Source organism: Bos javanicus, chromosome 20, assembly GCF_032452875.1.
Source record: "Bos javanicus breed banteng chromosome 20, ARS-OSU_banteng_1.0, whole genome shotgun sequence".
Classification (NCBI taxonomy): Eukaryota; Metazoa; Chordata; class Mammalia; order Artiodactyla; family Bovidae; genus Bos; species Bos javanicus.
Genome location: NC_083887.1, coordinates 23,301,552 through 23,317,025, shown reverse-complemented (window position 1 = coordinate 23,317,025; position 15,474 = coordinate 23,301,552). Strand labels below are relative to the sequence as shown.

Genomic DNA, 15,474 nt, shown 5'->3' with positions numbered 1-15,474 from the left:
TAGGGCTATAAACAGGTGGGTCACAAATCTAATGAACGACCTTCACCAGCACAATTTATTTCTCCTTTCCGGATCAGAGGGTGCCCAAAGAATTTGACCTCTAGCTCTTTAAGACAAGTTACTGTCTTCACAGCCTCCTAGGTATCGGCGTGACAGTCTCATAACTTCGGTCTGGGAAGAAAAAGAAATACACCACCACCCCCCGGCCTCAGCCATACTTTGAGGTACCTGGGAACCCCCTGGATGTGAAGCAAGCGCCTCAGAAATAGAGGCCAACTGCCGCCAGGGACTGCAGTAGGCAAAAAAGGAGAGAAAACTTAAAGAGGTAGGTAGGAGGACGTTTTAATTCCTCTTCTATTTTAAACTTTGACTTGCAGTGCTCACATAGGAAAATTCTATAGCCTCTCCAGATTGAGGACCCCGCACAAGCATCCAGAGAAAGTGACCCACGATCAACCTTGTACCCCCAAGCCTAACGGGCCACTCCGTCCGGAACGTAATGGGTCAGCCGACAGCGGCCTCGAACGCGAACGCGTAGGGTAGGAGAGGCGGGAGATGGGGGCGGGACGACATGGCTGCCTGACGCTGATTGGCTGATGGAGCTCGTCGCCTGGTGCCATTTGTTGTTGGATAAGCGCACCAGACGCAGTCTGCGTCCTGCACGTGCAGCCGTTTAAGCCGCGTCAGCGCCTGTGAGGACCCCGGGAGAGCAAGCCGCGGAGAGGTGAGTAGGCCGCCGGCTCTTTTCCCAGTACAGGAGTCATCCCAACGCTCTGGGCTTCCTAGTAGTAGCTGGACTTCGGGCCAAGTGAAGAACCGTTGGGGTGGGTAGGGGTTTGAAGCTGTCCTTTGGGGTCTTTCTGCTTCCTGCCGGAGAGTCCAGTAGCACGGTGCGTGTCCGAAGTCTGGAGTTGAGGCCTGCAGGAAAGGCGAAGGAGCATTTTTGACCACCTGGTGCTACACCATCCGTGTTCAGAGAACAAGACTCTCAGAACACGGATGGTTGTAGAACTATTCGTGTATACACTTTCTTTCGCGAAACTAGTTGTTTGTTGGAGACATTTGGGCCACCTAATCACCCCTTCCTTCCCTGCCAAACTTCAAGGCCTTGATCCCTGGTCAATCTCCCCCTCCCCGCCAAAGAAACTAAATAAACCCCACGCGAAATGTCGTACCCAGTTTTGAAGGGAGAAACCTTGAGTAGTGTCTGAAAAAGTTCCCCTCCCCCTTAATATTCAGTAAGACGTACTGGGAACCCTTCGGTGAGAAAATAAATTCTGTCAACAGATTTTGGGGAAAAGCCTAGACTTCACCGGAACATGGTGATTGCTAGAGTGATTAGATAAGTGGTTCAACTAATTTTTTAAGGTAAAAAATTGGAAGCGCTCAGTAGTGTCCGACTCTTTGCGACCCCATGGACTAATACAGTCCGTGGAATTCTCCAGGCCAGAATACTGGAGTGGGTAGCCATTCCCTTCTCTAGGGGATCCTCCCAACCCAGGGATCGAATCCAGGTCTCCCACATTGCAGGCGGATTCTTTACCGTCTGAGCCAAAAGGATGAATATAAATTGTCTCTCTCGGTAAGAAACAAAACTTTAATTGCTCTTTTTGCAAAAACTTCTGGGGAGGATCAACAGTTAATTGTGTAGTTTGGAGGTATATATGTGAAAAGATGGTTTATGCTTTTAAAGGTACAACTGTGATCTCTGATTCTGACTGAGCCTAAATGTGCATGTTTGTATTTTTATAAAAACTGAACTGGAAGCCACCATGGGAGATGAAGATTGGGAAGCAGAAATAATCAAACCTCATATATCTTCCTATGTTCCTGTATTTGAGAAGGTAATAAAATTTAAAGTTTGTAGTTATTGAATGCTACAGATTTTATCAAAGTTGAAAATCTCTGTGGTGAGAAAGTTCATCTGTGGTGAGAAGCATGCTGTGCTTCTCCACCTGATTGTTATTAACTGTCTTATAGGGAATGATGAAGCATGCTAAGCCTCAAATAGAAGAAAACAGTCTGACGTAATGTAATAATTAAAATCTAAAACGGGTATAATATTATTAGCAACTTAATTTAAATCTCAGTGATTTAGAACTTATTGTGGGTGAAAGCAAGCTTGTGTTAATGTGGTTGAATGTCTCAGATATAGTTGTATGGAAAATGGAAAAATAAAATTCGTTTTTGGGTGGCAATTTGAATTCTGAAAATTGGTTTTATACAAGCAGGGGTCTCAAGTTGAAAACATTAGGCTGGTTCAGATGGTAACATCAGTTTGATCTTCAGATGTACAAATCTGCAGATCTTTTTCCTCAATAGCTTTTGAAAAGTTACACTGTAATTTAGATGAGGGGGTTATGGAGTGGGTTTTTGGAATTTAGTTTTGACTTTAAGATGATGAACAGAGTCTACTTTGGAAAACTATATTTAATGGATTGCTTTTACATAAATTTTATCTACTTGAAAATGTCTCCAAAGGTCAAATTGTTTTCCTTTTAGGATTTCCAGTTTGTATTTATGTTAGTCAGTTCTGACACTTTCTATTTCAAGTGATATCTTATAGAAATTCTTAATTTACCCCAAAACATAAAATTTAATTCTTTGTCTGTCTTGAATTTGGTCTGTTTGCGTATAAAGTTTAGATTAAAATACCTAAAATGTTAATCTGAATTTATAATGTTTCTTGCTTTGGGACTTGTTTTAGAAATAACATTTTTTTTGTATGTTATCTTTTTATAGTCTTCTTTATGTTACAATATCATAAAAATACTGTAAGACCAAAAGAGGTGAAACATTACCTAACAGTCTCGCTCACTAGCACAAATGCTCTGTTGAGGTTTTAGTAAATTTTCTACTGTATTTCCCAAACACATTTTTATATGGATTATAATGATTGTACATTATAGTAATTTTTTATTTCAGCTTTTTCACTCTTCAGCACTAGCTATCCCGTATTACTAACTTCCTAAAAATAATTTCTTATGGTTATATAGTATTTAATGGACTAGAACTACCATAACATAATTAATTTTCTGTTGGTAGAAATTAAAGTGTTATCTTTGCACTGTAGTATTGTCATGAATATCTACAGTTTATTATTTGGGAGTATTTTTTTCAAAAATTGAATTACTTGGTCAAATAATTTTTTATGGTTCTTTTTTTCCCAGGTTCTTGGTAGATTTGTTCTAATAACACAGTTTAACTCACAAGTACAGATGTTCTTCCATTTGTACCAAAGTCTTTGTCTAATTTTTACTTTTTCTTACTCTGAGATTTTGTCTTAACTAAGTATTATTCAAATGGTATACTGCACTGTAGCATGTTGTGCATGGTTATTGCAAAGGGTGTCTGAAATTGAGGATGGTCAACTGTCAGGCTTCCAGATTTACCTTTTGGGAGTCTTTGTGCTAACATACTTTGTTTCTTGATATTGGTCATACTGATTGAATATTAATTATGTTAATATTTCTACCTTACGATTCCTAGTACATATCTGTGTGGGGCCAATTTGTAGTAAATTTTTTACATTTGTCCACAAACTTAACATCTGATGCTAGATGTGCAGTTAGTAATTTGACCTACTTGACTTGAAGGAACATGATGGCTTTGTTTGCTTGTCTTCGTTGAATAAGCTGTGTAGAAGCTAATGAACATATGACATTTTTATGTAGGAGAAATCTGAGGTCTTTTCTTCAGCCTGTTTTCTTTTAAAGGCACCATTTGATTGGTTGGTCTAATTGGGTTTCTGTTTCAAGAAGTGACTGGGTTTCCCTTTTGTTCAATTTGTATTGGCTGTGACATCATCTTGGATTGGTAATAATATCTGTGATCAGCCTTTTCTTAATTTAAAAAATTGGGAGTATATTTGATTTACAATGTTGTGTTTCTGCTGTACAGCAAAATAGGTCAGTTATACATACACATATATTCATTTTTTATTTTCTATTCTTAATATAGGTCTTTAAAAAGTATTGAATAGAATTCCCTGTGCTATGCAGGAGGTTCTTATTATGTGATAAGCCTTTTCTGAGTGCTTCTAAGGATCCTTCTAAGGAGATTTAGTATTAACACAAACTTACATAATTTTGAACTAACAGGTTGCTCTTCTGGTAGATTTTAGAACTTCCCAATGCTAGTTTTTGAAGTGAATGTACCATGCGGGGATAGAATAATAAAAAAATGTGAGGTTGAGAAATATTTGGTAATCTAGCAGTTACAGTAGTCCAGAAATGGTTAGGCATTTGCACATTGTGTGCACACTTGTTGGGATGAGAGATGAAATGGATGAGCGTGATGACTGTAAAAGTATACTGGGTTTGCTTGCTAGTTGTAATATTTCTTACTAAATGACTGATGAGTCTACACACTCATCTCTTCTGTCTGATCTTTTTGCCATTTTTCTGGTGTATTTCAGAAGGCATATACTCTTGTAATTAAAGTGGAAACTGCTCAAGATAATTAGTCCATCCACAATTATTATTTTGAAATTTATAATGTTTGAAATAATGTTAAGTTTTAAAATTTATAAATTGGTTCACTTGGATGAGTAAAGAGGTTATAAAAGTTTTATAGCTAAGTGTTCTAAAAATAGGTAACGTTAAGACCTAAGACTCATTCAACAAGTTTTTTTGAGCCTTATTAGATGCTGGAGCTAGTGGTGAACATGATAGATAAGGGGCTTGCTGGCATGGATGTTGTATTTTACTGGAGGAGACAGAATAAGCACATTAAAAATCACATACTAATAGTAAAAAGTATTAAATAATAATTTAATAATAGTAATAAGAGAATCAGGAAACTCTCTGTGTGAGGGAGAGAGGAAGAGTATTGGTATGGGTAGATTTAGATCATGTGGAGGGGAAAATATTCCTTGAGACTATGACTCATGAGCCGGAGACCTGAAAGAGTCCCAGTAACACATGATGTGCAAAGATCCTGAAGAGGAAACAAACTTGGGGTATCAGGACAACAGGAAGAAGTACAATGTATTAGTTGTCTATAGATGCTGTAACCAATTATCACAAACTAGATAGCTTACAGTAACAGAAAAATTTCTCTTATAGTTCTGGAGGCCAGAAGTTAGAAACCATGGTCTCAGCAGTGCTATTTTCCTTCAGTAGGCTCTTGGAGAGAATCCATGCTTCTTCCAACTTCTGGTGGTTATAGGCAGCCTTGGCTTGTGGCTGCATCTCTTTCTGTTGTCTTCACTTGGCCTTCTCTGTGTTTGTGTTAATACCCTTGGCCTTTCATAAGGACACTTGTGATGACATTTAGGACCCACTTGGATAATCCAGGGTAATCTCTTCATTTCAAAATTCTTAGTTATATTGGCTAGAACTTTTTTTTTTTTCCAAATAATATAGCACATATTTCAGAAATTAGGGCTTGATATCATTGAGTGGACATTATTCAATCTCCTATAGCTAGTATAGAGCTATTTGAAATCCTAAAAGATGATGCTGTGAAAGTGCTGCACTCAATATGCCAGCAAATTTGGAAAACTCAGCAGTGGCCATAGGACTGGAAAAGGTCAGTTTTCATTCCATTCCCAAAGAAAGGCAATGACAAAAAACTACCACAGAGTTGCACTCATCTCATGCTCTAGCAGAGTAATGCTCAGAATTTTCAAAGCTAGGCTTCAACATAAACTGAGAACTTCCAGATGTTCAAGCTGGATTTAGAAAAGGCAGAGGAACCAGAGATCAAATTGCCAACATCCGCTGGATCATAGCAAAAGCAAGAGAATTCCAAAAAAACACCTACTTCTGCCTCACTGACTATGCTAAAGCTTTTGACTGTGTGGATCACTTCAAACTGTGTAAAATTCTTAAAGAGATGGAAATACCAGACCACCTGACCTGCCTCCTGAGAAACCTGTATGCAAGGCCAGAAGCAACAGTTAGAACTGGACATGAAACAATGGTTTGGTTCCAAATTGGGAAAGGAGTACGTCAACGCTGTATATTGTCACCCTGCTTATTTAACTTATATGCAGAGTACATCATGTGAAATGCCAGGCTGAATGTAGCACAAGCTGGAATCGAGATTCCCAGGAGAAATATCAATAACCTCAGATATGCAGATGATATCAGCCTTATGGTCGAAAGCGAAGAGGAACTAAAGAGCCTCTTGATGAAAATGAATGAGGAGAGTGAAAAGGCTGGCTTAAAATTTAACATTCAAAAAACAAAGATCATGGTATCTGGTCTCATCACTTTGTGGCAAATAGATGGGGAAACAATGGAAACAGTGAGAGACCATTTTTTTTGGGTTCTAGAATCACTGCAGATGGTGACTGCAGCCATGAAATTAAAAGATGCTTGTTCCTTGGAAGAAAAGCTATGACCATCCTAGACAGTATATTAAAAAGTAGAGACATTACTTTGTCAACAAAGGTCCATCTAGACAAAGCTGTGGTTTTTTGAATAGTCATGTATGGGTGTGAAGTTGGACCGTAAAGAAGGCTAAGTGCCAAGGATTGATCCTTTTGAACTGTGATGTTGGAGAAGACTCTTGAGAGTCCCTTGGACTGCTAGGAGATCAAACCTGTCAATCCTAAAGGAAATCAGTCCTGAATATTTTGGCTACCTGATTTGAAGAGCAGACTCATTAGAAAATACCCTGATGCTGGGAAAGACTGATGGCAGGAGGAGACGGGGATGACAGAGGATGAGATGGTTGGATGGCATCATGTGACTCAATGGACATGACTTTGAACAACCTCTGGAAGATGGTAAAGGAGAGGGATGCCTGTTGTGCTGCAGTCCATGGGATCGCAAAGAGTCAGGCATGACTGAGTGAGCAACAACAAATATCGAGTATGGCTAAACTATAGTAAGATGGAAGATTTATAGTAAATGAAATCTGAGAAGGAAAGAGAAAAGGAAGAGAGGGAGAGGACCCTGGAGATAGAGGTGGACATATAGTTGATAGAACTAGATGGGCTGGATATGGGGAATGCAAGAGAGAGTGATGCTAAGTTTTTTTACTGAAGCAAGTAGATAGATGATGGTGCTCTTTATTGAAATGGAGATGATCCAGTTTGGCAGGGAAAAAAATCAAGAATTCTGTATTTGCAGTGTTCAATTTCACATGCCTAAGAAAAGGGTACCCCACTCCAGTACTCTGGCCTGGAAAATCCCATGGATGGAGGAGCCTGGTGGGCTGCAGTCCATGGGGTCGCTAAGAGTCAGACACGACTGAGCGACTTCACTTTCACTTTCCACTTTCATGCATTGGAGGAGGAAATGGCAACCCACTCCAGTATTCCTGGCTGGAGAATCCCAGGGATGGGGGAGCCTGCTGGGCTACCATCTAAGGGGTCGCACAGAGTCGGACACGACTCAAGCGACTTAGCAGCAGCAGCAGCAAGAAAAGATTTAAGTAAGGATACTAGTCAGTAGTTGTTGTTTAGGAGAGGGATCAGAGCTGTAGGTACAAATTTGGGATTTATCTATTTTAATAGGATTTAAATCTGTGAAAGTGGGTAAAGTTGGATGGAATAAAACAGAGAGCTCTGCCATGAACTGTGGGACACTTTGACTTTAAAGGTACGTTAGCTGGGGAGCTGGCAAAGGAGACTGTGGAGGGAATGGCTATGGGGCAAGAGGAAAATCTGGGAAGTATGTGTTCCCTAAGCCAGAGAGGGAAGTAGATAGTCTGTTGTTTCAAATGCTGCTGAGAGCTCTGGCAAGATGAAGCTTAAAAGTAGTAATTTTATTGCATAATATGCTTCCTATAAGCTTTTTGAGTGCAGAGGTGAGGATGGAGGCTAGCAAGAGTAGCTTGAAGGAAATATGGAATGTGAGAAAATAGAGGCAGCAAATGTAGACAAAATTTTTTGCCTACAATGGAGCAGATAAATGCTTATTTCTTATTTATTTCTTATAAAAATTACCTTATTTTTAAGGTAATGAAAAATGTTAAGGATTTTTATGATGAAAGATGAATTCTATTGAAACAAAATTTTTTTTTTTTTCAAAATTTTCCTTAGAATGTATGTGGGATGTTAAATTCCATCTTCTGAAGATTGTTTGGTAATAATAATTTTTCAGTTGTTTGGTACCAGGGTGTTTCATTACTTTTTATCAGTTATATGAAGCTGAATGTTATAACACTTATAAAACTAGCCCCTTTGGGGGCTCTATTCATCCAGTAGTATTTTGGATACTAGAAAAGAGAACGTCTTCAGTGTTTCACTTTAAATCGGGAAAGCTAGATTACTTTTTTTGTTTGTCTTATCGTCTATGGTAATCATAAATTGGAACTTTTTACTGTAGCAGTTATCAAAATCCCAAGCCATTTCAAGGATTTTATTGTATGTTTTTAGTAAGTTAGAAAAATAGTTGAATGTCTTTTGAGCTTTATAAAGGTAGTTTTTAAAGTCAGTGTCTTTTGTAAAAGAAATTTTGGAGCAAAAGTATTACCTGAAGATGTTAATACCTACCTTGGTGCACTCCCTCCAGCTTTAGGTTTATTTAAAGAAACTTATTTGACAAAAAAATCGTAATTTTTCTAATTCAGTCAGTTAATTGAAGTGTTATCTGTAAACTTTAGGTCACTTTTTGTGCTTAAATTATTGAATTTGATTTTGAAGAATTTCAGAGCTCTGTTCAAAAGTTTTGCATTTAGTATCAGAAACTTGTTTGAGAGGAAGCAGACTGTTACATACCTAGATGAATTGAGGATGGCTTTTTTCCAATAAAACTTTATTTATAAAAACTGGTGGCCCACCAGATTTGGCTTGTGGCTATAGTTTGCTGACCATTGTTTTAAGTGATATATTAGTATGCTATACATACAATTTTAAAGTGAAGGTGTTTTAGAGTAGTTAATAAAGGAACATGCAGTGACCCAGGAAATCTTACATTCTTTAATTGTTTTGTTCTGGACAAAACCCAGTTGTTAAAACTTTCTAGTATTTATGAGGTAGATTACTCATTTTTATTATTCAAAGTAGAAAACTAATCTTTTCTTTTTTCTTACAGGATAGGTATTCTTCTGGAGCAAATGGAGACACTTTTAACAGGACTCCGGCTTCATCGTCAGGTATGTGTTAAGGCAAAAATGCAGAACTGTTTTTAGGTTAAGGGCTTCATGCATTGGATGAGAAGCAGACTAGTAGATACCTTGTCAAGGATGTCTTTAAAATTTTCTAGTGAGACATTCCAGAGAAGGCAATGGCAACCCACTGCAGTACTCTTGCCTGGAAAATCCCATGGGCAGAGGAGCCTGGTAGGCTGCCGTCTATGCGGTCGCTAAGACTTGGACATGACTGAGCGACTTCACTTTCACTTTTCACTTCATGCATTGGAGAAGGAAATGGCAACCCATTCCAGTGTTCTTGCCTGGAGAATCCCAGGGATGGGGGAGCCTGCTGGGCTGCCGTCTATGGGGTCGCAGAGTCGGACACGACTGAAGCGACTTAGCAGCGGCAGCAGTGAGACATTCTGGCTTGAATATTTTGGGTTGGGAGCCTCTTAGAATTAAAGGAAGGGAGAGAAGAAAGAGTGTAGTATTACAGAGTGTATCCTTTGATTTAGTGAGTTTGCTGTAAAACCTTTGCCCAGCCTGGAAGTTGCATGTTTGGCTTTCAGGCTGCTATGGGAATTGTCAGGATTCCTGATATGAGGCAGTAGGAGAGTAGACTCAGGTGTTGAAGCAGGTTACAGTGATGGTGACTTGTCAGGATAACAACTATTTAAACCAAACTCATATCAAATTAATATGCATAAATCCCTTGCATTTCTATACACTAACAATGAGAAAATAGATACAGAAATTAAGGAAACAACCCCATTCACCATTATGTCAAAAAGAATAAAATACTTAGGAATAAATTTACCTCAGGAAACAAAAGACCTATATTTAGAAAACTGTAAAACACTGATGACAGAAATCAAAGATGACAGAAATAGATGGAGACATATACCATGTTCATGGATTGGAAGAATCAACATAGTGAAAATGAGTGTACTACCCAAAGCCATCTGTAGATCCAATACAATCCCTATCAAGCCACCAATAGCTTTTTTCACAAAACTAGAACAATTAATTTCATAATTTGTATGGAAACACAAAAAACCTCAAATAGCCAAAGCAATCTTGAGAAAGAAGAATGGAAGTGGAGGAATCAACCTGCCTGACTTCAGACTATACTATAAAGCTACAGTCATCAAGACAGTATGGTACTGGCACAAAAACAGAAATACAGATCAATGGAACAAAATAGAAAGCCCAGAGATAAATCCGTGCACCTGTAGACACCTTATCTTTGACAAAGGAGACAAAAATATACAATGGAGAAAAGACAATCTCTTTAACAGGTGGTGCTGGGAAAACTGGTCAACCACCTATAAAAGAATGAAACTAGAACACCTAACACCATAAACAAAAATAAACTCAAAATAAATTAAAGATCTAAATATAAAACCAGAAACTAAAACTCCTAGAGGAAAACATAGGCAGAACACTCTCTGACATAAATCACAACATGATGCCTCTGTGACCCACCTCCCAGAGTAATGGAAATAAAAGCAAAAATGAACAAATGGGACCTAATTAAACTTAAAAGCTTTTGTACAACGAAGGAAACTATAAGCAAGTTGAAAAGACAGCCTTCAGAATGGGAGAAAATAATAGCAAACAAAGCAACTGACAATCTCAAAAATATACAAGCAGCTCAATACCAGAAAAATAAATGACCCAATCAAAAAATGGGCCAAAGAACTAAACAGACATTTCTCCAAAGAAGACATACAAATGGCTAACAAAGACATGAAAAGATGCTCAGCATCACTTATCAGAGAAATGCAAATCAAAACCACAATGAGGTACCATCTCACGCTGGTCAGAATGGCTGCTATCAAAAAGTCTACGAACAGTAAATGCTGGAGAAGGTGTGGAGAAAAGGGAACCCTCTTACACTGTTGGTAGGAATGCAAACTAGTACAGCAACTATGGAGAACAGTATGGAGATTCCTTAAAAAACTGGAAATAGAACTGCCATATGACCCAGCAGTCCCACTGCTGGGCATACACACTGAGGAAACCAGAATTGAAAGAGACACGTGTACCCCAATGTTCATTGCAACACTGTTTACAGTAGCTAGGACATGGAGGCAACCTAGATGTCCATCCGCAGATGAATGGATAAGAAAGTTGTGATATGTATGCACAATGGAATATTACTCAGCTATAAAAATAACATACTTGAGTCAGTTCTAATGAGGTGGATGAAACTGGAGCCTATACAGAGTGAAGTAAGTCAGAAGGAAAAACACCAATACAGTATATTAATGCATATATATGGTGGAATTCAGAAAGATGGTAACAGTGACCCTATATGTAAGACAGCAAAAGAGACAGATATAAAGTACAGGCTTTTGGACTCTGTGGGAGAAGGCGAGGGTAGGATGATTTTAGAGAATAGCATTGAAACGTGTATATTACCATATGTGAAATAGATGACCAGTCCAAGTCAATGCATGAAACAGGGCACTCAAAGCTGGTGCACTGGGACAACCCAGAGGGATGGGATGGGGAGGTAGGTGGGAGGAGGGTTTGGAACAGGGGGACACTTGTACACTCGTGGCTGATTGATGTCAGTGTATGGCAAAACCCACCACAATATTGTACTTAAATTGATGCTTTTGAACTGTGGTGTTGGAGAAGACTCTTGAGAGTACCTTGGACTGCAAGGAGATCCAACCAGTGCATTCTGAAGGAGATCAGCCCTGGGATTTCTTTGGAAGGAATGATGCTAAAGCTGAAACTCCAGTACTTTGGCCACCTCATGCGAAGAGTTGACTCATTGGAAAAGACTCTGATGCTGGGAGGGATTGGGGGCAGGAGGAGACAGAGGATGAGATGGTTGGATGGCATCATCGACTCGGTGGACGTGAGTTTGAATGAACTCCGGGAGTTGGTAATGGACAGGGAGGCCTGGCTGGCTGCAGTTCATGGGGTTGCAAAGAGTCGGACACGACTGAGCGACTGATCTGATCTGATCCAATTAAATAAATTAATTAAAAAGTAAAATATTTAATTAAAAGATAATATGAGCCTCTTTGGGATCTGAAAACTAACTTAGGGAGGTCCTTGGCAAAGAAGAGAAACAAATCAAGATAAGGGAGCTGTTGTTTTTCCCGTCACTTGTCTCCATTTTGTTCACCTACATTTTTTTATAAAGTTGAAAGATAGCTGGAAGTGGTAGGACCTGGGCTAGAAAATTAAACTCATGACAGTAGTCTTTGATTTTGTTGAAGTTCACAGCAGGCTGATATGCTACTTCTAGTATTTTTTCAATTAAGAAATACATGTAGCAACGAAATTTACTGTATTAACTATTTTTAAATGTACTGTTCAGGTGATATTATGTACCTTCATGTTGCTGTGCAGCCATGACCACCATCTACCTCTGAAACTTTTTCACCTTCCCAAACTGAAATTTCATACCCAGTAAACAATAACTCAACAATCACTCCTCTCCTCAGCTCTTGGCAACCATTGTTTACTTTCTATGAATTTAAGTTACTATGAATTTTCTGAGTCTCTGTGACCTTGAGTAACTACTTCTTTTAAGTCTTACTCTCATGCAAGAAAGGGGCTTTCTTGGTGGCTCAGTGATACAGAATCCACCTGCCAATGCAGGAGATGTGTGTTTGATTCCAAGTCAGGAAAATCCTCTGGAGAAGGAAATGGCAACCCACTCCAGTATTCTTGCTTGGGGAATCCCATGGATAGAGGAGCCTGGTGGGATATACAGCCCACGGAGTTGCAAAAGAGTCGGACGTGACTTTGGGACTAAAACAACAACTAATGTAAGAAAGAGGGCCTGGTGACACCAGGTAGTTTCATTTCTCTCATCAAAAATTTGTGAATGAAGTAAAACATTTTTATAGTTAAGGGAGCTACTGGCTCACTGAAGCCTGTCCTAATGTGAAAAAACCTGTGGAGAGGTAGTTTATAAAATGTAAAAGGTGGTGGGTTGTTGAGAGATTTCGTCAGGTTAAAGCAAATTTAATTCCCATGTTCACCTTAAGTTCAGAGTAATCCTCTTGATAGAAGGAAGTCAAGTTTAGATGAAATATTTTTGTTGTTGTCAAGATACACTTATCTTTTGTAAACTTTTAAATGCAGCAGTTTAATGTAGAATATCCTGATTCTCAAAAGTTTATGAAATTGCTGCCTGCTGAAACCCCAGGAAAAGGCTAATAACCATGTGTAGGTACTTGAAGTATTCAAAGAAGAAAATTGGGTGAAAGTATTCTATACTTAACATATCTATATGCATAGATCATTGTGTAATCAAAAGAAACCTTGTTCTGTGAGGTGTCAAAGATAACTTTCATAAAGGAATGAAAGTTTGAATCTATAGTACATTAAGGTGTAACGTTGTAGTGAAGTCATCAATAAGCTAGATTGAAATGGCCACCAGCTAAAAATGTGGACTTTTCTTAGCATTAGATCTTGAATGTTCAGACTAATGAAGTAAAATCAATAATGAAAAATATAGCTTGCTTATTTACCTTCTGAATAATAAGTACTTTGGTATCTCTATTTTTTTTTTAGTATATTTCTTTTATTTATTTTTTAAATTTAAATTTATTTATTTTAATTAGAGGCTAATTACTTTACAATATTGTATTGGTTTTGCCATACATCAACATGAATCCGCCACGGGTGTACACATGTTCCCAATCCTGAACCCCCCTCCCACCTCCCTCCCCATACCATCCATCTGGGTCATCCCAGTGCACCAGCCCCAAGCATCCTGTATCCTGCATCGAACCTGGACTGGCAATTCGTTTCTTATATGATATTATACATGTTTCAATGCCATTCTCCCAAATCATTCCCCCTCCCTCTTTTTTAATTGATTTCTTTTTCATGAAAATAGATTTTCTTATTACAGAAATACATACCAGGGCAATGAATGCTATCCTAAGTTACTATCTAAATATTCTTATTGCAAAAAAACAAAAAAAAAGAAAAAACTTAAATATAGTGGTGAAAAGAAAGAAAATAATCTGAAATCTTGACTTCCAGGTTTAACCACTTTTGTTAAACTCTGTTTTGTTAAAGTCTGTTGACTCTGATATTTTAGATTTCTTTCTTTTAAAAAAAAAATTTACTTATTTGAGTCTGCTCTGTTGTAGCGTGCGAGCTTCTCTCTAGTTGAGACGTGTAGGCTCAGTAGCTTTTTTGCCCTGTGTCACGTGGGATCTTAGTTCCCCAACCAAGGATCAAACCTGTCACCTCCATTGGAAGGCAGATTCTTTTTATTATTATTATTTATTTTAATTGGAATCTAATTACTTTACAGTATTGTGGTTTTTGCCACACAAAATACCAGACCACCAGGTTCATCTGTATTGCCAATTATTGTAGTTCATTTATAATTATACTCTGTTGTGTGGATATACCATATATTTAATACTCTGTAATACAGTATAGAACACAATATATGTAAAACTCTGTTGTGTGACTGTACCACATATTTGAATTCTTTTTTTAATGTACATTTGAGTTGCTTCCTTTTTTGTTGTTATGAGCAAAGCTACCATGAACATCTCTTATTTTCCCTTGTTTGCTAAATATATGGTTTAGGTTATGAATGGTGTTGAATTGTATTATGTACTTTAATCTGTGGAGATATACTTTTTAATCTGTTAATGTTAATTAATTACCTTTTTAGATGTTCTGATGATAAACACCCTTGCATACTGGAGTAAACTCAACTTGGTCATACTGTTGTACCTGTTCAGTTTACTATTGGGATTGATTTGCTAATATGTATTTTTGAGATTTTATATCTGCCTGCTGCTGCCAAGTTGCTTCAGTCGTGTCCGACTCTGTGCGACCCCATGGACTGCAGCCTACCAGGCTTCTCTGTCCATGGGATTCTCCAGGCAAGAACACTGGAGTGGGTTGCCATTTCCTTCTCCATTTTATATCTACTCATGAGTAAAAGAGGTTTAATTTTCTTCTGTCTTGTCATATCATAATTACTATGGCCTTGTGGAATGAATTGGGGAATAATTCCTCTTTCTATTTTCTGGGAGAATTGTATAATGTTGGAATGATTTGTTCTTTGAGAGTTTGCTAGAACTCACCTGTGAAACTACATTTAAATAGGTTTGATACAGAGATTTGAGTACTGGTTCACTTTCTGTAGGACAGTTTTTGTTTTTGTTTTCTTGAGTCAGTTTTGGTGAATCAGAACTTTGCTGTTTGTCTTTTTTAGATTTCAGATGTAAGTGATATATTTGTCTTCATTTTTCTGACTTGCTTCACTTAGTATGTTATTCTCTGGGTCTGCCTATGTTGCTTCAAATGGCATTATTTGTCTTTTTCTAATGACTGAGCAGTATTCCATTGTGTGTGTGTGTACATATTCTTTGTCCTTTCCTCTGTTGATGGGCATTTAGATTTCTTCCATATCTTGGTTATTGTAAATAGTGCTTCTGT

General features: G+C 38.1%; 1 protein-coding gene across 5 annotated transcripts in view; it reads left to right on the top strand.

The window, feature by feature from the left end:
* Positions 1 to 604: 604 nt before the first annotated feature.
* Positions 605 to 15,474, top strand: part of DDX4 (DEAD-box helicase 4) — a 66,366-nt gene continuing 51,496 nt past the window's right edge. For 2 of the 5 annotated variants that reach the window (XM_061393502.1, XM_061393501.1), the window contains exons 1-3: positions 605 to 724; positions 1,694 to 1,844; positions 8,991 to 9,051. In XM_061393502.1, the coding sequence (XP_061249486.1) occupies positions 1,773 to 1,844; positions 8,991 to 9,051 (133 nt within the window). In that variant the 5' untranslated portion in view covers positions 605 to 724; positions 1,694 to 1,772. Of the gene's footprint in view, positions 725 to 1,693; positions 1,845 to 8,990; positions 9,058 to 15,474 lie in introns of all 5 variants that reach the window. The other 3 variants (XM_061393500.1, XM_061393504.1, XM_061393503.1) reach the window with 3 other exon arrangements.